The 24568-nt window shown below is 41.3% G+C and overlaps 1 protein-coding gene across 4 annotated transcripts in view; it reads left to right on the top strand.

The window, feature by feature from the left end:
- KIAA1217 (KIAA1217 ortholog) overlaps positions 1–24568 on the top strand; it is an 890216-nt gene that overhangs the window by 508965 nt on the left and 356683 nt on the right. For all 4 annotated transcript variants that reach the window (XM_025397473.1, XM_025397471.1, XM_025397470.1 and 1 more), the window contains one exon: positions 1977–2260. In XM_025397473.1, coding sequence (XP_025253258.1) covers positions 2147–2260 — 114 coding nt within the window. In that variant the 5' untranslated portion in view covers positions 1977–2146. The remainder of the gene's footprint in view (positions 1–1976; positions 2261–24568) is intronic.

Below are 24568 nucleotides of genomic sequence, written 5' to 3'. Positions count from 1 at the left end.
TGTTGGTGGCATTGCTTTCTGGAAACTGATTTATGCCTAAACTCTCAACACCTGTTGCTTTGCAAAACTAGCATGAAGGATTGGTTTCTGTTTATCTGGCATTCAACTGAGCAGAACTCCCAAATATTGAATCTGTATTTTTCTGCACTTAACTTGTAAAGATAAATAATTGGCAAATATGCTTCTATTGGAAACTTATTTTAAAAAAAACAATTTGAATAGTTTTAAAAGATTTAGAGGTAGAAGGCTTTTTGCATATCTAATGTTAGTTCAATCATCTTCATTTTATTTATGAAGAGAATGAGACTGAGAGAGGTCACATTATTTGTTCTAAATGTCAGATTAAAGCCAAGATACCTGAGATCCAGCCTAGTACTTTTTCCAGGGAATTCAATGGACAGGGAAACATTATTCTGCCTATATCAGCAATACTTTATGATAAGAACTGTTCTTTGTGAAGAGCCTGACTTCATGAAGAGAGCCTGTCTAACTCCTGAAGTGCTTCTGAATGTTTTACTTTTTCTCCCTAATTGTTTTTTTTAAAAATGTAACTCTCTTTTCTCAGCTCACTGGAATATTCAAACCTGACACCCCATCTCCCAACCATCGAGGATGAATGGAGATTCCCTTTACCTGCTCCCCACTCTCAGCGTTGACATCACATGGCTTAGTTGATCTGTTCTTAGCAGAAACCAACTTGTCCCTTCAAAGCCAGCTCAGAAGGCAGGATGTCTTAGGTCCAGGCTATCAGGACATACCATTGCTCTTCTTTTTCATTTGTCTAAGCCTTTACTTTATAACCCCTCGATTGTTACTTCTGATGATATTCTTATGCTTGCTTGGTTTATGCCAATAAGAGAAAATAAAATTGTCAAATGGTTCACATGTGTCAATAATTACTTACGTACAGGGTGATAGCTATTTTTTTTCTTGGTGATGAAGCAAATGTTTCAGAAATCTGATTGAGCTTATATAACAATCCTGTTACCAGAATGAAACTGTTATTTAAAATACAGAAATAATCAGAATCACCGGAGTTAATTCTTTCTTTATTTTATTTATTTATTTATTTTGAGATGGAGTCTCGCTCTGTGGCCCAGGCTGGAGTGCAGTGGTGCGATCTCGGCTCACTGCAAGCTTCGCCTCCTGGGTTCATGCCATTCTCCTACCTTAGCCTCCCAAGTAGCTGGGACTACAGGCACCTGCCACCACGCCTGGCTATTTTTTTTTTCTTTTTGTTTGTATTTTTAGTAGAGACGGGGTTTCACTGTGTTAGCCAGGATGGTCTCGATCTCCTGACCTCGTGATCCGCCCGCCTCAGCCTCCCAAAGTGCTGGGATTACAGGCGTGAGCCACCGCGCGCAGCCGGAGTTAACTCTTTCTATAATTACAGACAAGGATAAGGAATAACCCAACTGCCTGCACACAAGTAACCTAACCAAGTGTTCTTGTGGGTTTTCTTGTTTTTATGTTTTGAGACAGGGTCTCACAACTGTCACCTACCCAGGCTGGAATGCAGTGGCACGATCATAGCTCACTGCAGCCTCAACCTCTTGGACTCAAGCGGTTGTCTTGCCTCAGCCTCCCGATAAGCTGGGACCTACAGGCGTGCACCACTACTCCTGGCTAATTTTAATTTTTTGTAGAGATAGGGGTCCACCATGTTACCCAGGCTGGTCTTGAACTCTTGGGCTCAAGTGATTCTCCTGCCTTAGCCTCCCAAAAGGCTGGGGTTACAGGCAGGAGCCGCCATGCCCAGTGAACATCTTTATTTCTAAAGTATGATTTTTCGTATTTCTTTGATTGTGGATTTTTTCCCCCTGACTGCTGCAAAGCAGAAAAAGAAACAAAAAGAAAAAAGATTTGCAAAGTTAACATTCATACATTAACAACTGCCGCAAACTCTCTTGGTGTTCTGCAAATGAGACTTCTAGTGGGAAATCATTAATTGTGAACTGAATTTTTTTGTCTTTCAGAACAAGGGAAAGGCAATCTGCATGTCACATCACTAGAAGATGCAGAATGCCGCAGAACCAAGGAACGCCTTTCTAATGGAAACAGTCGTGGTTCAGTTTCCAAGTCTTCCCGCAATATCCCAAGGAGACACACCCTAGGAGGGCCCCGAAGTTCCAAGGAAATCCTGGGAATGCAAACATCTGAGATGGATCGGAAGAGAGAAGCGTTCCTAGAACATCTGAAGCAGAAGTATCCCCACCACGCCTCTGCAATCATGGGTCACCAAGAGAGGCTGAGAGACCAGGTACGAATATGCTCTCATTTCTCCTTGGGTAGCTCGCTCTTTAATGAACATCAAGGAAAGTAAACTTACCTTCGTTGTGAAAGGTAAAGGATAGCTTAGTGGACTGTGCATACTATTGAGTTGTTCCGGATCTCTCTGGGGGCTTGGGAGGAGGAAGCCGGGTGTAGAAAACTTCTGCCTGCAAGCTCAGTCTTCTTTGCCAATATAGCAAGAGAACAGGAGTCCAGGCCAGAGAGGAAGGGCCTAGAGAGTATGCAGTTCCCCAAAAGAGTGTTCCCATGTTCAACCACAAACACATCTAAACGCATCTAAAGTGCAGGTAATGAAGGGGTATTACCTCACTGAGGAAAGCATGGTGCCAACTGCTGTGTACCCTGAAAGCACGGCGTGCTTAGCACTGTGAATGAATGAAGTAGCAAATGAATGAATGAATACACAAATACATAAATTTATTTTCAGGGTAAAATAGATCTTACAGATACAGACTTGTGGTAACTCCTTTTGCTTAAAAAACTGACATTAGGGTTTTGTTTCTGCTCTTCTTTTTTTTCTTTTTTTTTTGGATAGGTTCTTGCCCTATTGCCCAGGCTGAAGTGCAGTAGTGTGATCGTAGCTCATTGTAGCCTAGAATTCCTGCGCTCAAGATCCTGTCACCTCAGCCTCCTGACTAGCTGGGACTACAGACATGTAGCACCATGCCCAGGCTAGTTTTTTATTTTTGGTAGTGGAGACGGGGTCTTGCTCTATTGACCAGGCTGGTCTTGAACTCCTGGCCTCAAGCGATCCTCCTGCCTCTGCCTGCCAAAGGACTAGAATTACAGGCATGAACCACTGTGCCTAACATTTTTTTTTTTCTTTTGAATCACAGATGTGCTCCTTCTGCATGCCTTGCTTTGTGCTAGCTTTCTGTCTTCACCTGCCTGTTTCCTCTGGTTATTTTGACAGCCACATAGACATTACCCAACTGTGGCTAGGGATGTTTTTGTTTCTTGGCTGTGTGCAATGACTTTTAGCAGATAGAGCAGGTATGGGGTCACAGGAGATATGAGGCCTCCTCTACTGACCTCACTGGTGTGTTATCAGATTGACCTTTGAGTATGGAGAACGTAGGGAAGGAAGCAGAAAGCACTTAACCATAAGTGTGATGGGTGGGGGTGGGAAGAAGGGCAGGATGATACTGATTTCCACACGAGGGAGACAAGCTCAGTGTTTTAACTCTGCTGTCTTCCCAGTTAGGTGCAAAAATTATGTCTAACCCACTCAGCCTTTGATTATCCATGGAAATGGGGATTGGCATCAGCCCGAAAAATTGAAATCTATGCTTTATTCTCAATCTCATATTCTTCCTTAAATTCAACCTTCTCTTCTAGGGAATCATTATCTGAGTGGCTAAAAATGTGAAACGTGCTTTATGGACTTCATGTTTGCTTTTTCTTCACACTTCCAACAGTCAGTAAACCCAGACGAAGAGAAAAGAACAAGAATCCTGCTGTAATTCTTTGATAATTTTAAAAAGGGACTGGGCACGGTGGCTCATGCCTATAATCCCAGCACTCTGGGAGGCCAAGGCGAGGGGATCACTTGAGGTCAGCAGCTTGAGACCAGCCTGGGTAACACAGCGAGACCCCATCTCAACAAAAAATGTTTAAAAAATTAGCCGCGTGTGGTGGCACACACCTGTAGTCCCTGCTTCTCAGGGGGCTGAGGTGGGAAGATCACTGAAGCCCAAAAATCAGATCCTGTCTCTAAAAAGAAAGTATCAGTTTTGCTGAGAAATATAGAAATTGGCCCATCAAAAATGGTGTATCTTTCCATGTCAAAAATAATGATTATTGTTACTCTTCTTATTTGTGGTGTCCTAATTATTGCTATTGCTGCAATAATGGTGGCTTTGATTAAAACAATTACAAGGGGAGCCTAGTTGTAATTAAGGTTGAAAGGAGTAATGAATATCTTTTGGTGTTCTCCAGCTCTGATCTGCTGTTACGTACATTGCCAGTTCTGCCATGGCTGGCCAGCTGTCCCTTCTCTGGATAATGCGGGATGAACCAGTCACATTCTGTCTTTCTGCCTCTTTTGTACTCCACGCTGACCCTCCAAAAGGGAAGAGATTTTAATGCATGAATCTATGTACACATTTTTATTCTCTTGTTAACAGGAAGGGGGTCCTGACTCCAAGAGAGGGTTTTGAATCTCATACAAGAAAGAATTCAGGGCGAGTCTGTAGAGTAAAGTGAAAGCAAGTTTTTTTGTTTGTTTTTGTTTTTGAGATGGAGTCTTGCTCTGTTGCCCAGGCTAGAGTACAGTGGCGCGATCTCGGCTCACTGCAGCCTCCGCCTCTCAGGTTCAAGCAGTTCTCTTGCCTTAGCCCCTGAGTAATTGGGATTACAAGTATGCACCACTACACCCGGTTAATTTTTGAATTTTTAGTAGAGAAGAGGTTTTACCATGTTGGCCAGGCTGGTCTTGAATTCCTGACCTCAGGTGATCTACCTGCCTTGGCCTCCCAAAGTGCTGGGATTACAGGTGTGAGCCACCGTGCCCGACAAAAGCAAGTTTATTAGGAAAGTAAAGAAATAAAAGAATGGCTACTCCATAGAGCAGCCCTGAGGACTGCTGGTTGCCCTTTTTTGTGGTTATTTCTTGATGGTATGCTAAACAAGGGGTGGATTTTCATGCCTCCCCTTTTTAGACCATATAGGATAATTTCCTGATGTTGCCAGGACAGCCAGAGGTCACTCTTATGGCCATGTTGGTTTTCATAGGTTTTGGCTGGCGTCTTTACGGTGACCTGTTTTATCAGCAGGGGCTTTATGATCTGTATCTTGTGATGACCTCCTATCTCACCCTGTGACGTAAAATGTCTTAACCATCTGGGAATGCAGCCCAGTAGGTCTCAGCCTCATTTTACGTAGCTCCTATTTAAGATGGAGTTGCTCTGGTTCAAACGCCCCTAACACTGTCACTGCACTTCTGCAAGCGAACTCCAGCCAGCATTGTAAACACCAGAGATCAGTGTAGACATGGCCTATGAAATTGCCGCAGACATGATCTCATCTTCTGTCTTTTCCATTCTTTTTCTCCTACCACCCATTTCCCCTTTCCTCTCTTCCTCTCTGCAATGCCATTTGTTCCTCCTGGACCTTCTCAGTATGGACTATCCCTGGCTTCCTTTGCGGGAAGATTAAACAGCCAGCTGTAAGAAGGAAGTCAGATAACACACATCTGATGCTCTCTTCCAGATACTGAGCCTCTTAATACCAGATGCTCTTCTGGCGGCTGTTTTTCTGGCTTCCTCTGAGAGAAGTATCCTTGATAAGAAGAGAGCCAATCAGCAAGATAGAGAATAAGATGTTAAAAATGATGTATCTGGCGTCTAACATGAAATCTCTTAAAATCTAGGTTCTTTTTTTTTTTTTTCTTTTTTGGAAGACAGGGTCTTGCTCTGTTCCCCAGGCTGGAGTGCAGTGGCATGATCATGGCTCACTGCAGCCTCAACCTCCCCCGCTCAAGGAATCCTCCTGCCCCAGGACCCACCCCCCACCCACCCCCAGATAACTGGGACTACAGGAGTGCGTCACCATACCCGACTGAAAATCTAGGTTCTAATTTCCTGCTATTAAACATAAGAAGAATGAGAACATGCCTTATGTTTCAAAATCTGACTTCAAACACTGGAAGATTCATGGTTGCAAAACTTCTGTTTGTCTTTAAAAAATATGTTGGTCAAGGGTTTTCCGTAGTCAAAATTATTGAAAGGCTAAGAGGTCACCTTAACTCCCTTTACAGTCTTCAAAAAATGTGGGTGGCCCTTATTGCAACATAATGCTGGTCTGCATAATAGTAGCTGTGATCGTTAAGGACTCTGGTCAGCATAACCTTAATTGTGCAGGGCAATCAGGCTGTACAGCCCTATTGCCTGGCAGCTCAAGGCCTAGTTCTGGAGGCAGGCAGGACTGATCAGGATCCAGCCTTCACAATATGCTAATTGTATTATTTGGGCTGATAGCTTAATCTTTCTTTCTTTTATTTTTTATTTTATTTTATTTTTGGAGACAGAGTCTCACTCTGTCAGTCACCCAGGCTAGAGTACAGTGGTGCGATCTTGGCTCCCTGCAACCTCCACCTCCTGGGTTCAAGCCATTCTTGTGCCTCAAGCCTCCTGAGTAGCTGGGATTACAGGTGTGCACCACCATGCCCAGCTAATTTTTGTATTTTTAGTAGAAATGGGGTTTTGCCAGGTTGATCAGGCTGGTCTGGAACTCAAGTGATCTGCCCGCCTCAGCCTCCCAAAGTGTTGGGATTATAGGTGTGAGCCACTGTACCCAACCTTAATGGCTTAATCTTTCTCTGTCTCAGTTTCCTCATTTGTCAAAGGACAATAGTATCTACATCGTGGAGCACTGAGAAATACAATGATGGAATCTTTTACTGTTTCACTGGCAGCTTTTAGCGTGATAATATTTTGGTTTATAGTGTCCCAAAAAAGAGTCTCAGAGGCTATTTTAAAATTAGTATTTAAAATCATTTGAGTTTTTAATTTTTTCGAGACAAGATCTCGCTCTTGTTTAGAGTTCAGTGGTGTGATCACAGCTCACTGCAGCCTTGAACTCCTGGGCTCAAGCGATCCTCTCACCTCAGACTCCTGAGTAGCAACTATAGGCACATGACACCACTTCTGGCCAATTTTAAAAATTATTTGTAGGCACAGGGTCTTGCTGTGTTGCCCAGGTTGGTCTTCAATGCCTGGCCTCAAGCAATTCTCTCGCCTTGACCTCCAAAAGTGGTGGGATTACAGGCATGAGCCACCGCACGTGGCCTCACTTGACTTTATTATCAACAAATATTTGAGTGCCTGAAGAGGTTAATTTTTTCCATTGTTAAAGAATAACTTTATTACATTTCTGAAACTGGTATTTTTCTTTCATTCAGTGCTTGGTATTCATATTTATTTTATTTATTCATCCCATATATATTCGTTTGGCACGTACCACGGTAAAGGTATTGGTGAAGAATGGAAGCCACTAGACCTAACCCTGTCTTCAATTCAGTAAAAGAAATAGGCATTCACATATAAAGAATAGTCTTTCGAGATCTAGCCCAGATGTCAGGCCTTCTGAGATGGTCATAACATTGCAGTACTGCAGTACTTACACTGTAGCATCTAATCAGGTTGCATTACGCTTTTTTTTTTTTTTTTTTTAACATTTCTTTTTCTCACCTAGAATAATCTTCTGGAGGTAGAAACCTTGTCTTACCACCCATTTCTTCTCTCACCTCTGTAAACTCAGCATTTAAGGGAATACACAACCTAGATTAGGCTAGATCCAAAATATCTGTTGCATGAAGGAACAAGCCACTATTTCTAATACAGTTAGAATATGATAGATGGTACAGATAGAAAGGGGTACAGAGCCACAGAATTGAATGATTAATTGCAGTTTGAGCAGTGAGAAAGAAGAGATGTCTTAACTAAGAAGTTAAGAATGGCTGAGTAATTTTCCCCCAAGTTAAAAAGTCAACATTTGAACCAGGGCCAGAATTTCCTCCTGTCCTCAGAGGTCTCCGGGAAAAAAAAAAAAAAAAATCCAGTTTATGGTCTTCTCATTCGTTACGGGCCTATGGACCTTGATTTTTTTCAAGGTTTTCTTCCACCTCTAATTTTTCCAAAATTTGTTGACATCATGTACATCACATTGGGTCAAGCAATAGAGCCATAGACATGACTTCTATTGCCATTTCTTTAATAAGGCAAATCTGGCCGGGTGTGGTGACTCACACCTGTAATCCCAACACTTTGGGAGGCTGAGGTGGGCAGATCACGAGGTCAGGAGATCGAGACTATCCTGGCTAACACGGTGAAACCCCGTCTCTAGTGAAAAAAAAAATACAAAAAATTAGCTGGGCATGGTGGCACACGCCTGTAGTCCCAACTACTCTGGAGGCTGAGGCAGGAGAATTGCTTGAACCCAGGGAGCAGAGGTTGCAGTGAGTCAAGATCGCACCACTGCACTCCAGCCTGGGTGACAGAGCGAGACTCCATCTCAAAAATAATAATAATAATAAAAATAAAAATTTTAAAAAAAGCAAATCTTACTCCATTCCAGAGCATATTAAATAACCAGTAACCATAGAAAATAGATTCCTATCTGTACTTTATATAAAAAGAAAGTTGCTTCTTTTAAAAACTCTGAGTTCAGAAAGCTCTTTAGTCCAGCAATCCCTCACAGTTGTGGTCACTGTGTAACCAAATAGCATTTGGAAATGCTATTTTTTATGTCTTCACTAATGAATAGATGTCTGATGGCTTCTCACCTGCAGAAACCAACTTTCTACTCCTAGTCTCAGAAACCATTCTGAAATTAATTTTTCAATCTTTACTCCCAGCTACTCACAGAATTTCTACCTAACTTACTTGGTATATAGAATCTACTTTGTGGTTTCAGTTAGTGTATGTGGATTCTTTTATGTGATGTGGTCAGACCATAAGAGAAATTAATAATACATTTTAACCTAAAATTCTGACGTGTCCAACAAAGAGCAAGAGGGATATGTGATTATTTTTATTATTATTATTTTGAGACAGAGTCTCACTCTGTCACCCAGGCTGGAGTGCAATGGCACAATCTTTTCTCACTGCAACCTCTGCCTCCTGGGTTCAAGCGATTCTCCTGCCTCAGCCTCCCAAGTAGCTGAGATTACAGGCACCCGCCGCCATGCATGACTAATTTTTTGTATTTTTAGTAGAGACGGGGTTTCACTATGTTGGCCAGGCTGGTCTCGAACTCCTGACCTCAGATGATCCACCTGCCTCGGCCTCCCAAAGTGCTGGGATTACAGGCATGAGCCACTGCACCCGGCTGGGATTATTCTTTAACATGAACATTACAGGGGGCAAAAATAAGGAGACAAGAAAATGAACAACAATATGATCATTTGAAACAGGGTCAGTGAGGCCAGGAGGTCATTTTTCTGGCTTCTCCCATCAGACCACGGCTTTGCTGCTGTCTGAGTGCCCCTCAGGCCTCCTTAGGGTCCCCTCCTCAACCGTCCCCTCCTTTGAATGTGTTTGTATAGAAACTGCTCTGGAGACCAGAAGAGCTGGCTCACACCTGTAATCTCCATACCTAGGGAGGCTGAGGTGGATCACTTGAGTACAGGAGTTTGAGACCAGCCTGGGCAACATGGGAAAGCCCCTACTCTACAAAAAATACAAAAATTAGATGGGCATGATGACACATGCCTGTTAGGGGGCTAAGGTGGGAGGATCATTTGAGCCCGGGGAGGTTGAGGTTGCAGTGAGCTGTGATTGTACCACTGCATTTCACCCTGGGCAGCAGAACGAGACCTCTTCTTAAAACAACAACAACAACACATCAAATATGAGTTATCATAAGAAAGCTGCAAAGACAAGTATGTCTTAAAGCTGATGTGTTAATCAGGATTGTCTATTAGTTTGGTGCAAAAGTAACTGCGGTTTTTTCCATTACTTTTGCACCAACCGAATAGATTATGCTACTTAACAAATTAACCCTGTGATTTGCTAATATTTGTGGTATTTTCTGGTATGACACAGAAACATTTGATTTCTTATGCACGCAAATCTTATTCTTACAGCGACTTAGGAATTCTAGCTACTTCCCTCTTGCGATCATGCCATCTAAACACATGGATTCCAGATCGCCATGACAGAGACACAGAGCTGATGGATTGTACACATGCTCTTAAATATATTGGCCTGGAAGTGGCATATGTCACTTCGCTTCATAGTAGCTTCTTGGCTCTAGTACCCACTGGGATGTTTGTTGTATTCAGGTTTTGGCTGTGGAATCTAGCTTAAGACTAAAATCTTCCCGCTCTAGTTTCTTTCATCAGCTCTCCCAATGTAATTGATTATTTTATCAATTTTGTTATGCCTAGCACTTTATCTGTACAATGACGTCATTGGCATTTATACAGAATATACCCATATTAACAGATATTTCTATCTATAAGTAATGGCATCTATGTCTCTGTGACTTATTTTTGATGAATTTAATTGTATCAAATCAAATTGCAGAACTCTAGCATGGATTATGCTGTATGCTGTAGATCTCAGGGAGTCAGTTTATGCCTTGGGGAATACATGTATAACCCTCTGTTATGAGTGAAAAACTCCAAATTCATTAGATATGCATATGTCATATTTGTCTTGGTTCTGATCTATATCTGTCTATTCAAAATTTACATATATGCATCTATATTTATGAAGGTACCTGCCGGTGAAGGCTGAAAAGTAAGGCTCATTGGAACTAAAGATACATGTATACTATATACTCTTCAGTAAGTCGCAGCCTTTGGCCACGGTGAAGATCTGGATAAAAGGCTAATGTTGTAGAAAGTGTAGGTTTTGAAAAACTAGGCATGTTTTGTAAATAAATAAATAAGTAAAAAGTTTAGAAACAGAACTAGACTCAGCTAAGAATTTCCTCTTCAGAGCTATTAATTTATTCTAATCCAATTGGGAAATGATAGGAGAATAGCCATGTTTAGTAGAAGCAGCTACTTAGTTATGTGAATTAATGACTGAATATGAGTTTACAGAGCCGTTTCTTTTGTTATGTTTTATTTTAATTTTATTTATTTATTCTTTTGAGATAGAGTCTCTCACGGTCACCCGGGCTGGAGTGCAATGGCACAATCTTGGCTCACTGCAACCTCTGCCTCCTGGGTTCAGGCAAGTCTCCTGCCCCAGCCTCCCGAGTAGCTGGATTACAGGTGCCCACCACCATACCTGGCTAATATTTTGTATTTTTAGTAGAGATGAGGTTTCACTATATTGGCCAGGTTGGTTTCAAACTCCTGACCTTGTGATACATCTGCCTTGGCCTTCCAAAGTGCTGGGATTACAGCTGTGAGCCACTGCGCCCAGCCTCAGAACAGTTTCTTACCTAGACTTTTGGGGGAAAATGACATAATTTTTTTTAGCAATTAAGAAATCTAGTATACTGTGTGCAGAGCGAATAGTAATAGCACCAAAATCTGACAAACCACCACTGAAGAACTTCATTTAACCAAATACCGCCTATTCCCCAAAAACCTATAGAAATAAAAAATAAATAAATAATTCATAAGCCACAATAGGAAAAGGGAAGAAATATCCTTATACGAATTATGAAGAACACAGAGAAAGCCAGTAACATGCTCAGTATTTTTTAGCACTGTTTTCTCAACAAGTATTTATAATGGGGGAAAAGACTGTAAGGAGAACATATTACTGCCATTAGCTAAAATTGCCGTGCTGTTTCTCTTTACATGTATTACAGGTTGAGTATCCTTTATCTGAAATACTTGGGACCAGAAATAGTTCAGATTTCAATTTTTGGGGGGGGATTTTGAACTATCTGCATTATATACTTACTGGTTGAACATCTCTAATTTGAAAATCTGAAATCCTAAATGCGCTAACATGGCCTTTGAGTGTTATGTTGATACTCAAAAATCTCAGATTTTGGAGCTTTTCAGATTTTGAATTTTCAGATTAGGGATGTCGAACCTGTGGTATAATCCATCCTTTCTACAATTCTGTTGGGTAGGCACTACTATTTGTTTTGGTTTTCGTGTTTTTGAGATGGAGTCTTGCACTTTCATCCAGGCTGGAGTGCATCTTGGCAGGTGCAATCTTGGCTCACGGCAATCTCTGCCTCCTGGGTTCAAGCAATTCTCCTGCCTCAGCCTCCCAAGTACCTGGGATTACAGGTGCCTGCAATCACTCCTGGCTAACTTTTGCATTTTTGGCTAACTTTTGCATTTTTAGTAGAGACGAGGTTTCACTATGTTGCCCAGGCTGGTCTTGAACTCCTGGCTTCAAGTGATCCACCCACCTTGGCCTCCCCAAGTGCTGGGATTACAGGTGTGGGGTAGGCACTACTATTAACTATAGTTAACAGAACAGAAAACTGAGGCACAAAGCAGTTCAGGCTTGTCTGAGGGGACACAGCCAGTAAGTGGCAGCACCAGTATTTAAATCCAATTATCTTCCTGTGTGTGGGAGCCTTGCTCTTAACTTCTAGATCACACCACCTCTCTGATGGGGGATGAAACAGAAAGATGTTCTGAAATGCTAAGGAAAAGAAGGACTGGACTGGGGACCAGTCTGCCTCTTGTCAGTAAGTGTGAATGAGATTTAATGCTCATCCTGGAATGGATGAAGTACTAGTGTCCTGGTTGGATCTGCCTTTAATCATTTGAAGAAGAAAAGGAGTTTGGCACTAAAGAAGCAGTGGTGTGCATGCCTGTAGTCCCAGCTTCTCGGGAGGCTGAGTCGGGATCATCCAAGCCCAGAGGTCAAGGCTGCTGTGAACTGAGCAGTGATCGCACCACTGCACTCCAGCCTGGGTAATGGAGTGAGACTGTCTCAAAAATAAATAAATAATAAAGAAGCAGTTGCATACATAGTGGTGAGTCTACAGAAAGTGAAAACCGAGAAAATGTTAACCAATTTCAGAGCAACCACTGCACATGAAAGGAGTATAGTATCATAACAGAATCACAAGTCATAGCTGGAGAATTTATAATATTGCATGTGTGAGGCCCGTGAGCAAAGAATATGATAGGATCCAATCAGTAGAAAAACATCTCTTGTCCTCAGAGAAATTCCAGATAATCTTAGATATGTCTAAAGACAATCAGGATGCGGTCAGTGATCAGAAACAATAGTCATTTACATTTGGGTACGATGAAAAACAAAGGTAAAAAAAAAAAAATGAACAGAAAGAAGAAGCTGATATCTAAGAGAGATGATGTTCCTCAAGGGATGAGATGAAGGAGTTAGCCTGGATATGATTCCCGGAGGACTGATTTATTTTTTCCTTTTTTTTTTTTTTTTTTTTTTTTTTTGAGATGGACTCTGGCTCTCTCACCCAGGCTGGAATGCAGTGGCACAATCTCAGTTTACTGCAACCTCCACATCCAGGGTTCAGCCTCCTGCCTCAGCCTCCCATGCAGTTGGGACTACAGGCACATGCCACCATGCCTGGATAATTTTTGTATTTTTAGTAGAGATGGGGTTTCACCATGTTGGCCAGGATGGTCTCAAACTCCTGACCTCAAGTGAATTTACCTGCCCTGGCCTCCCAAAGTGCCAGGCTTACAGGAGTGAGCCACTGTACCCGGCTGAGGACTGACACTTTGAATTGTGACTCAAAGGTCATCTCAGAAGATTTGGACTATTACATAGTAGGACATCTTGCAGCAGAGACTGAACAATTGAAAAGACTAAATTCAGGGATTGTAGTTTTACTTGCAAAATTGACTTACAGTTGACGTTAATCACCCAGAATGCAGAAAAAGAGCAAAGGAATCCTAAATGGGGATCATTCATAACACTCGCTTTTGATCCATGTTTAATTGGGTGCCACCAACCTCAGCATTAGCTTTCATTTTAATTAGCGATATGGAAGAGCAAAAGAACATTATCTTGAGAACAGTGCTATATTAAGGAAAGCTCTGCAAGAAATCAAGATGAGATTATACTAGAAAACCTGCTAAGGAGTGCCCGGGGGTAGGTGGGGAAGTATGGAAAGGCAAGGACCAAAGTCTAGCTAGGCAGTGTCAGGAGACACCTGGAAAGTGGTAATCAGCTAGAGGAAATTGCCACAAAATTAGATGGAAATTTTCAGTATTGAGGGATCTAAAAAAGACCAATGTGATTCAGTTCAGTGCATAGATGCAGAACTCATATTGCAAATGTCCAGATCGTCCTTCTTGTCTTTTCTTATGAAGCTTGAGCCTTTGCCATTTATTCATTCTTCCTGCAGGTATGTTCTTGAATTAATTCATTCAAATGCTTATTTATTTACTAGGGATCTACCTTTTGAGGTTGGCATTGAACATTATGTAAAAAGTACAAGGCCAGGCACAGTGGCTCATCCCTGTAATCCCAGCACTTTGGGAGGCTGAGGCAGGTGAATTGCCTGAGCTCAGGAGTTCGAGACCAGCCTGAGCAACATAGTCTTAGGAGGCTGAGATGGGAGGATCATTTGAGCCTGGGAAGTCAAGGCTGCAGTGAGTCCACCATACTCCAACCTGGGTGACAGAGCAAGACCCTGTCTCAATAAAATAAATAAATAAAAATAAAAAGTACAAAACCCAACATCTGCCCTCTCTTAGTCCATTTGTGTTACTGTGAAAAATACCAGAGGTTAGGTGATTTATAAAGAATAAAGGTTTGTTTGGCTCATGATTCTGATGGTTGGAAAGTTCAAGATTGGGCCTCTGCATCTGGTGAGAGCCTTAGGATGCTTCCACTCATGACCAAAAGGGGAGCCTCTATTTGCAGAGATCCCATTGTATGAGAGGATGCAAGAGTGCTGAGGAGGTGCCAGGCTCTTTTTAACAACCAGTTCTCATAGGAACTAAGAAAGTGAGAACTCACTAACCCCTAAGGGAGAGCATTCATCCTGTTCATGAGGGATCCGCCAGCCACCATAACTCAAACACCTCCCATTAGGCCCCTTCAACTTTGGGGATGAAATTTCAACATGAGATTTGGAGGGGACAAATATCCAAACCGTAGCATGCACTGCCAAAGAGGTATCTCTTTACTGAAAACAGTACAAACCTTTGGGTCTGATTTGAGTGTGGAATGATCCAGGAATATTTAGTTTAATATTTAATTTCCAAGAAGTTGAAGCTATCATTATTCATTTATAATTTTGTTAGATGTGATCAGAGAATGCAATCTGTAAAACTCTTACTTTTAAATTTCGCTTAAAGATTAGTTTACAAAGTTTTTCTTAGAATAAAATATACAATCAGTGTTTATAAGTATTGCATAGATAGTCATGGACAATTATCTATTCTGTATGCTCTACACACACACATACACACATATGTGTTGGGTTTGTTGCTTGTATTATTCATTTCTTCTCAGTCTTTATTTTTTAAGGTTGTTCACTTCTGAGCAAAGTATAATGAAGTCTCCCATATAATTGTATTTTTATCTTTTTCTCCCTTCATTCCTAAGAATTTCTGATTCACAGGTTTTTAGTTGCTATCACACCTTCTTGATAAGTTATGTCTTTAACATTACCAGATGACCTCTTCATTCTGTTTAGTGTCTGTCAGCTTTTTTTTAATATTATCACTCTTGATTTACATTTGTTTGCATCTGTCAGGTATGTCTTATCATTTATTTTCAATGTTTCTGTATTAATTCAGGTTGAGTATCCCTAATCTGAAACTCCAAAATGAAATGTTCCCAAATCTGAAACTTTTTGAGCACCAACGTGATGCTCAAAGGTCATGCTCATGGAAGCATTTCAGATTTTGGATTTTTGGATTAGGGATGCTCAACTAGTAGCTATATACTGCAAATATTCTAAAATCCAAAAAAAAAAAATCTGAAACCTGAAACACCTCTGGTCCCAAGCATTTTGGATAACAGTTACTCAACCTGTAATGAGCATGTTTATTAGAAACTACATACATATTGGCCGGGTGCGGTGGCTCAAGCCTGTAATCCCAACACTTTGGGAGGCCAAGGCAGGCGGATCACCTGAGGTCAGGAGTTCAAGACCAGCCTGGCCAACATGGTGAAACCCTGTCTCTAGTAAAAATGCAAAAGTTCGCTGGGTGTGGTGGCACATGCCTATAATCCCAGCTACTCAGAGCCTAAGGCAGGAAAATTGCTTGAACCCAGGAGGCAGTGGTTGCAGTGAGCCAAGATCATGCCACTGCACTCCAGCCTGGGTGACAGAGCAAGACTCTGTTTCAAAAAAAAAAAAAGAAACTACATACAAATAAAACTTGGTTTTGCTTTTTCAGCCTAATTCGGTAGTCTGTTTTTAATGGGAAATTCCGTCCACTACCATTTAGTGTAACAACTGATGGACTTAATTATATTCCTCCATCTTAATTTGACAGCAAGTACTATATGTCTATTCTTCTTCTCTCTTAAATGTGGCTCATGCTATTTAAATGCTAAACAATGGCTTGAGTTTAGGTCTTGACAAGCTGTGTCTGAAATGACAGTGGTTGTTCCAAGTGAAAATGACTGTTAGACATTTGGAGATAAAATAGGACTGGACCCTATGCCAGAAAACAAGACTAGACAGATACATGTTGGAGGTATCAGCTGTATTAGTTACAGTTCTTCACAATATCAGAAGCAATAGCAGAATTCCTTTTTCTTTGGGGGATCTCAGTCTTTGCTCTGAAGGTCTTCAACTGATTAAATGAGGTCTACTCACATTATGGTAGGCAATCTGCCTTATTCAAAGTCTAATGATTTAAATGCTAATCACACCTAAAAAATACCTTTACAGCAACATCTACACCGGTGTTTGACCCAACGACTGGGCACCATAACCTGGCCAGGTTGAAACATGAAATTAACCATCCCCCTCTGCACCACAGCAACAGCCGACAAAATGTGAACGGATAATTTCTAAAAACAAGCAACAACTACAATCAAACACAGAGCCAAAGATCAAGGGTTTAGCATGAGAGAATCACCACAGTTGGGATCCATTGTTTCATTAAAGAATCCAAGTATTCTTATCTTTTGGTAATACTTGTAGTGTGGTCTTATGAAATGTATATGTTTTTTTCTATGTTTGTCACGTTTGACAGTTTTTCTCTAGACCAGAACTTCAGACTGGAGATATTTCTTAAGAGTTGCTATTTCATTAGCCTTATCTACATCCTAGAGATCTGTTTGCCCTGGGGTTTTGAGGGCTAAGCCCTGAGTTGCAATGCATTAACTCTGTTCCGTGCAGTCTTTCTAGGACTAAATACAGCCTGCAGCTAAATACATGCTGCTTCTCCAAGTCTGCTGCTGTGCTGATGTTTCTGTCTGAACTACCCCAGACTCCAGTACCATCTGTTAACTCCGTATCTCGGAGGATCTGCAGAAGGTCTGCGTTGACCCTTTGCAATCCAGTATGCACTTTCAGGCTCATCTACTACATAAATCCTTTCAGCATGGCTTTGTTTAGTTAGAATCTTAGTAACCCAATTAGGAGCAATTTTATTAAACTAGGAGTATCAGTGCCTGGTAGCTAAGTGCAGGTGTTTTGGGTTTAAATCTTGGGTCAGCCTGATTTTAAATCTCAGCTCCAACACTTAATAGCCATGTAAACTTACTGAAATTACCTAACCTCTCTAAGGCTCAGTTTCTCCATTTGTAAAATGGGAATAATGATTATTCTTACATCATACTATTGCTGTGGGACTTAAATGAGATAAAGGTTGGTTATTTGAATGATAAAATATTGATATTTCACTTGAAAGAAAGTATTCCTTTTCTACCTGACAACTTCCAATTCATATTTCTTTTCTCTTTATTTTCCTTTTTTTTTCTTTTTCTTTTTCTTTTTCTTTTTTTCGATGGGGTTTTGGTCTTGTTGCCCAGGCTGGAGTACGATGGACAATCTCAGCTCACTGGAATCTCTGCCTCCCAGGTTCAAGCAATTCTCCTGCCTCAGTCTTCCAAGTAGTTGGGAATAAAAGGCATGTACCACCACGCAGCTAATTTTTTGTATTTAGTAGGTTTCACCATGTTGGTCAGGCTGGTCTCAAACTCCTGGCCTCAGAGATCCACCCAACTCAGCCTCCCAAAGATTATAAGCGTGAGCCACTGCACTAGGCTCATGTTTCTTAAGAAACAAGAATTCAGACCATAAATAGTTAAGTCTAAGGTCTTTCACCAGTTGTTTGTATTCTTTTATCTTTGTGAGCTTTTTCAGTGAGGAGCTTTCCTTTTTTTTTTTTTTTTTTTTAGGCATGTTCTTAGTTGCCCAGACTGGAATGCAGTGGTGCAAACATAGCCCACTGCAGCCTCAATCTTCTGGGCTCAGGCATTCCTCTCACCTCAGCCTCCCTGGTTGCTGGGACTAGAGGCACACACCAGCACACCGGGCTAATTTTTGCACTGTTTGTAGAGACAGGGTATTGCTATGTTGCCCAAGCTGGTCTCAAACTCCTGGGCTCAAACGATCCTGCAACCTCAGCCTCCCAAAGTGCTAGGATTATAGGCACGAGCCACTGCTCCTGGCCTGTTTTCTACCTCTGCTATAAAACAGGTTTGTTGGAATGAATTCAAGACAGAGAATCTTATTTGCTCTCCAAGTCAATCATAGGTACCTATGATGTTGTTAAATTTAGAAGAAAAAAAAAAGCTCATCTACATGCATTTATTGAGCTCTGATTTGATTAGTATGATGCTAAGGTTGCCATCAGGCAAATCACAATGTCATTAAGGCTTAGCGAGATGGTTTCCTCATTTGGTAGGAAAAATCGTCACTGGACTGGTCACCTCTAATCAACTCTTGGCATTTCTGCCCAGCCCTCATGTGTTGTGCTTATTGCTGGGATCCTTGTTGCCAAACACTTTCCCTGCTCTAAGTTGTTCAAGATCTCTGTGTCTTGATCATAATAATGTCATTGCTGGTTACAAATTCTTCTCTTGGGTTTACCTCTGCTTGCTCACTCAGGAAACGGTTAATGGAGTTGCTTTCCCATCTGAATTATTTCTGGACTCTCCTCATTTGCCTTTACATTCTGACTCTTGTCGCTCTCTTTTCCAAGCCTGAATTCAATAAGCCAAAGCTGAGATACTGTAATTTCCTAAATAACCCAAAGGGAAGATCTGGCATAATGTATAACCACTCTGACTGCTGAATCAACTTGCACTTGCTCTTCTCTCTAATGGAACTTTGAAGAATAACTGTAATTGAATAGTGCCTCCACCCCATGTTCAGATTTGACTGAATCAAACCTAGATCTGGTTATATCTGGTTTTTGTTTGTTTCACGTTGTGTTTGTGCCCCACTGGGTATAAAGCCCAAGTGTGGGTTTCATCTGGATGTATTTTCATCTCACAGAGGCATTAATTGAATCTCTGACAATAGTCTTGCCTCCAAGGAGTGCTCCAACTCTGGCTGTGGTATTAAACCAGGGTAGTTCTTGGTTCCCTTCAAAGGTAACCTCCCATCTGTTGACTGTGAACTATGGCAATGCCAAGCTTGCAGAATCATTGGAGAAGAGGATCCAAAGCATTTACAATTCCCTGCTATGCAAAGAGTCATTCTGAGTTTTTTTTTAACCTATGATTGCTCTCTTTAAATACCTGGGTGCACCCAGCAAGGTGTAGAGGTTAATGTTTGCTCTCTGACCTTTGAGGACAGATGCACTGAATCTGTTGCAGTTTGCAAGGGGATCTGTGGCAAGTTACAGGAGACAGCTTGTTCAGCTACTGCTGTTGCCAAAACTCTGCAGTGTCACATCTTGCTCGCGGCTGCCTTAAAGTGCTTCTCAGCTCATTCTGCGTGTGTAACTTCATTCAGCTTCCTGCTGAGTCCCACTGAAGAACTTTGTACTGTGGCATATGACAGCGACTTGATAACATTATGATAAACTCCTATGGGTTTGAACTCAGTCCTATTCAAATTTTCTGGTGCCTAGTGGTCAGCAGTCTTAGCCCTGGGGAGTAAGAGCTGTGGCTGCAGTGGATTTAGAGGTAAGAAGAAAGATGGCTGGACTCAGATATTGAGTATCTTAGAGCCTACGGACCATTTTCCAAAGCCTAGAATAGATTTCAGTGTAATTCTGGTAATTTACATAAACTAGGATAGACATGCAAAATATCTGGATATGTTAGGAAGGAGTTAAAAAATTCTCCACACCTTTTCCTACCACCTCTGCAGCCATAGAAGCCAAGGGGAAATGCACACACACACACATACACACTCTGGCAGGGAACCTGTTTTGCAAGTTTTGCTGGTAAAAAGTTCTAGGAAGGGGGCTGGTGGAGAACAGAGTGGAAAAGAAGTATCAGTTGAAGGTTTTTCAAGACCTGAGTTTTCAAGGTAACTTTATCCTGCAGAGGGAGACACGCATGGCCGCTGTAGGTTTTTCTTCCACCAATTAAGTGCATTGTTAGACAGGGAGGGGCAGATTAACGAACGCCTATAATTTTGATCACTGTTTTCTGCAAAACAGCTCAGGCTTTGAAAATGAAGCCATCGTTCCCGGCTCAGTTTCTGCCAACAGCACAAATTATACTGTGCAGAGATCCAAAGCCCCTAAAAAGGTTTCATTAATGAACAATTTCAGATGACTGTTTAAGTCTTTGCCTGACAGGTAATGTTGGCATGTCGGCAGGTGGGGTTACGGTTTCCATGGAGATTTATGATGTCATGCTTGAAAGAGCATGTCAAGACAGCCGATTTAACAAGTAGCTACTCAAAAAGTCCTATAGGCTACAAGTAGGTTTTATGCAAATGACGAGAGTTTCACTGGGAAAAACTGCAAAAGAAAACAGCCCAGACATGGAGGGGGGTTTTACCTGACAGCTCAGAAGGAAGACCCTGGAGTCCATTCCAGACAAAAACTTCCAGAAGAATTAGATTTTCTGCTTTAACTGCCGCCTCACCTGAGGAACTCTGGGTACAGGTAAATACACGGGGTTTTTTTTGCTTCCAAGTTTTTGCCAAAAATCATTTGGAAACATTTCGCTCTGTTTCTTGGCATTGTTCTCTTGGCAGGAAGAACTGAATCAATAAGCCCAGCTTTCCCATAGCAATGTTCGTGCTTAGGGGCTGTTTTTAAGGGCTTTTTTTTTTTTTTTTTTTTTATTGAATGAACTGAGATTTTTGAATAGAGCTGAAAACAAGTGATGCATTGTGCATTCTGCTGACTGTGCTCTGTGAATACTGCTATAAAAATGCCACAGATAAGGGTCAGATGGACAATATGAAAATGGAGATGCTCTATGTATTTGTTATTTATTCCTAGATGTTGTGTCTGTGTGTGTGTGTTCTTCTACTCTTAAAACAGACCTGAAGTGGAGACTCTGTGTAGTTTTGTATTTTCACATTGTAAAAATGCCAAAAATAAAATCCATGGAATGTTGCAGAAATAGTCTTTGAATCAGGTTTATGAACATTACACTTTTTTTAAAGTACGTATCTGTATGCTTTTCTTACCGAGGCATTTTTCCCAGACTAGAAAAAAAAAACAATCCTGTTAGAGACATCCAGTTTTTGAGCTTTTAGGGAAGCAGGACTTCTAAATTCCAAGAAGACAGATAAAAACTTTTGGAGGAAGATGGGGTGTGGGTGATAAAGGTAGTTTTTAAAGCATGGTTTAAAAGAAAATACTGGTCACTTGGGAGTATGAGTTTTTTTGTTTGTTTGTTTGTTTGCCTCGGCTGCCAGTGAGGATAAGTAAACAGTCTTGCCAGCCATTCGGATGTGATAGCAATCACTGGATGTGGCCGTGGATCTCTGAGTTCGCTGAAAGGGGTTAGTTCAGAGGCATCGGTTGCCCTGTGAGTAGTTAGTTCCACCAAGCTTAAAAAGAACACAAAGCCTATTGTTTCTTCCACACAGTGCATGGCAATGTGTGAGGTGAAAGCACAGAGTTTAGAATCATTGAAAGATACCTGTAAAATAGGAATCTGAACTTTTGAAACTAAAACTACTTAGGAGCAAGTGGACCGTCTTTCAAAATGTTTTAAGAACTGTCTCATGTGTGAGAATGAGACCTCCTGAAATTTTGCAGTTAGATAATGTGGATTAATGCCAGAACTCACATTCATATTAAATTGTTACCACAGTTATTGCGAAACACCGAGTGACAAAGAACTGTGCCTCCAACATCGGAAGGCCTGGACGTTGAGTTCTAGCTTCACCACTTAGTGGTTGTATAACTTGAGGAAAGTAAATTCATGTCCTTAGGCCTCAGTCATCATGTCCATAAAATGGGATGCCAGTAGCTGTGTTTTGAGGATTAAATAACAAAACAGACGTAGCACAGTTCTAAGCATTCATGTTCCAAATGTTAACGATTCTTTGTTTACTGTTGAAATGACATTGGATGTTTAGAAAGTGTTTTTATATTCTTCCTCTTATCATTACAAGTAATGACTAGCAGTCAAATAAGTCTAGCACTTTTTTTTTTTTTTAAAGACAGGGTCTCACTCTGTCACCTAGGCTGAAGTGCAGTGGCGCGATCTTGTCTCACTGCAACCTCCACCTCTCCGACTAAAGCAATCCTCCCACCTCAGCCTCCTGACTACTGGCACATGCCACTGTGCCAGGCTAATTTTTTGTATTTTTGGTAGAGATGCGGTTTCAACATGATGCCCAGGCTGGTCTCAAACTCCTGGGCTCAAGTGATTCACCCACGTTGGCCTCCCAAAATGCTGGAATTATAGGCTTGAGCCATTGCACCCGGCCTTGGCTAGCAGTCTTTATTTCCACGTTACAGATGAAGAAACTGTGGCTCAGAGAGATACTGGGAAATACAACATAATAAACTATCCTATACTGCCTGCATTTTTTCTCATTTTAGGAGGCATAGAAAAAAATGAATGTGTTATTGAAATAACTCCCAGCAGCAGCAATTATTCTGTAAAGTAATTAAAATACAAAATGTTAAATATGTCGAAGGAGCCAGGGTATTTATATTTTTACACTAATTATGCTTTTGCCACTTTTTTCTAGACAGGCTAAAGAAGTGATATTAATTTACTTTTTACTGGTACCTACTGATAGGAACGCAAGTACTGCACAGACTGAACATTTTAAATTTTACCTGCCTGAAATTTTTCTTGGCCATACAAGTGGAGTCAGATTTTGATGTTACAGGTATTTTCGGAGTGAGAACCCAAGTCACCAAGGCGCTGTGTTTGCTACAGGGTGCAGAAGGAGCCTAGGCGTGGAATATACAGTCCTTTATTCCTTCTGCGTTCTAGACGTTGGCACCTCCTCCCTTGCCTCTATCCCAGACAGAAACACAGCCCATAATTATATTCTACATCCATTGTATGTAAGAGACAAATATGTTTTTCATTGTGCTAATTTTAGCCACAGTCTCTCTAGCTGAGGAAAACACTCGCTTCGTTCCAAGGTTTTCCTAACAATTTTTCCAGCTTTTCCATGTCAGACTATTCAGAATTACTCAGTTTCCACACTCCTGGGAGAAGGCTCGTCATGGAGTACTGAGTAGCCTCATCGACGGGGATTCTAGAAGGGTTGTGGCATCTGAGCTGCTGAGGCTGAACTCATTCTGTGACAGATGATGTCTGTGTTCCCATGAGTTAGGCTGCTTTGAGGACTCTCATTCCCAGCACTGTTTGGGGGCACTGGGAAAAGGTTGGGTTATCTTATCCCAAGGGTAGATCTATAAGGAGAAAAGCAAGTATCTATTTATTTATTTATTTGAAATTTCTGCTTTTATTTTTAGATATAGGAGGTACACGTACAGGATTGTTGCATGAGTATACTGGACCCAGATAATGAGCATGGTACCCAATAGGTAGTTTTTTTAACACACGTCCCACCTCCATCCCCACTCTAGTAGTCCCCAGCGTATTTTGTTCCCATGTTTACATCCATGTGTGCTCCATGTTTAGCCCCCACTTATAAGTGGGAACATGTGGTATTTGGTTTCGTATTTCTGCATTAATTTGCCTAGGAAAATGGTCTTCAGCTCCATCCGTGTTGCTGCCAAGGAAATGATTTCATCCTTTTTTATGGCTTTATAGGATTCCATGGTGTCTATGTACCACATTTTCTTTATCCAGTCCACCACTGATGGGTACCTAGGTTGATTCCACGTCTTTGTGGATAACGCGGTGATGAACATATAAGTGCATGTGTCTTTTCGGTATAATGATCTATATTCCCTTGGGTATATACCCAATAATGGCATTACTGAGTCGAATGGTAGCTCTGTTTTCAGTTCTTTGAGAAATCTCCACACTGCTTTCCACAGTGGCTGAACTCATTTCACTCCCACCAGCGATGTATGAGCACTCCCCTTCCTCTGCAGCCTCACCAGCATGCTACTTTTTTGGCTTTTTAATAATAACCATCCTGACCGGTGTGAGATGGTATCTCATTGTGGTTTTGATTTGCGTATCTCTGATGATTAGTGACGTGGAGCATTTTTTCATGTTTGTTGGCTTCTTGTAGGTCTTCTTTTCAGAAGTGTCTGTTTATGCCTTTTGTCCACTTTTTGATGGGGTGGTTTTTTGCTCGTGGATTTAAGTTCCTTACATATTTTGGATATTAGACCTTTGTTGGATGCATTCTTTGTGAACATTTTCTCCCATTCTGTAGGTTGTTTGCTCTGTGGATGGTTTCTGTTGGTGTATAGAAGCTCTTCAGTTTAATTAGGTCCCACTTGAAAATTTGTTTACTGTTGCAATTGAAAGCAATAAATGAAATGTTTATTTCATTCAAAGTTTTAGTTTCAAACATGAATCACAAAGCTGCAATTTTTAGGGTAGAAAAAGTTGTGAACTCAAACATGGTGCCA

Source organism: Theropithecus gelada, chromosome 9 (assembly GCF_003255815.1).
Source record: "Theropithecus gelada isolate Dixy chromosome 9, Tgel_1.0, whole genome shotgun sequence".
NCBI classification, from domain to species: domain Eukaryota; kingdom Metazoa; phylum Chordata; class Mammalia; order Primates; family Cercopithecidae; genus Theropithecus; species Theropithecus gelada.
This window is presented reverse-complemented; position numbering and strand designations above follow the sequence as displayed.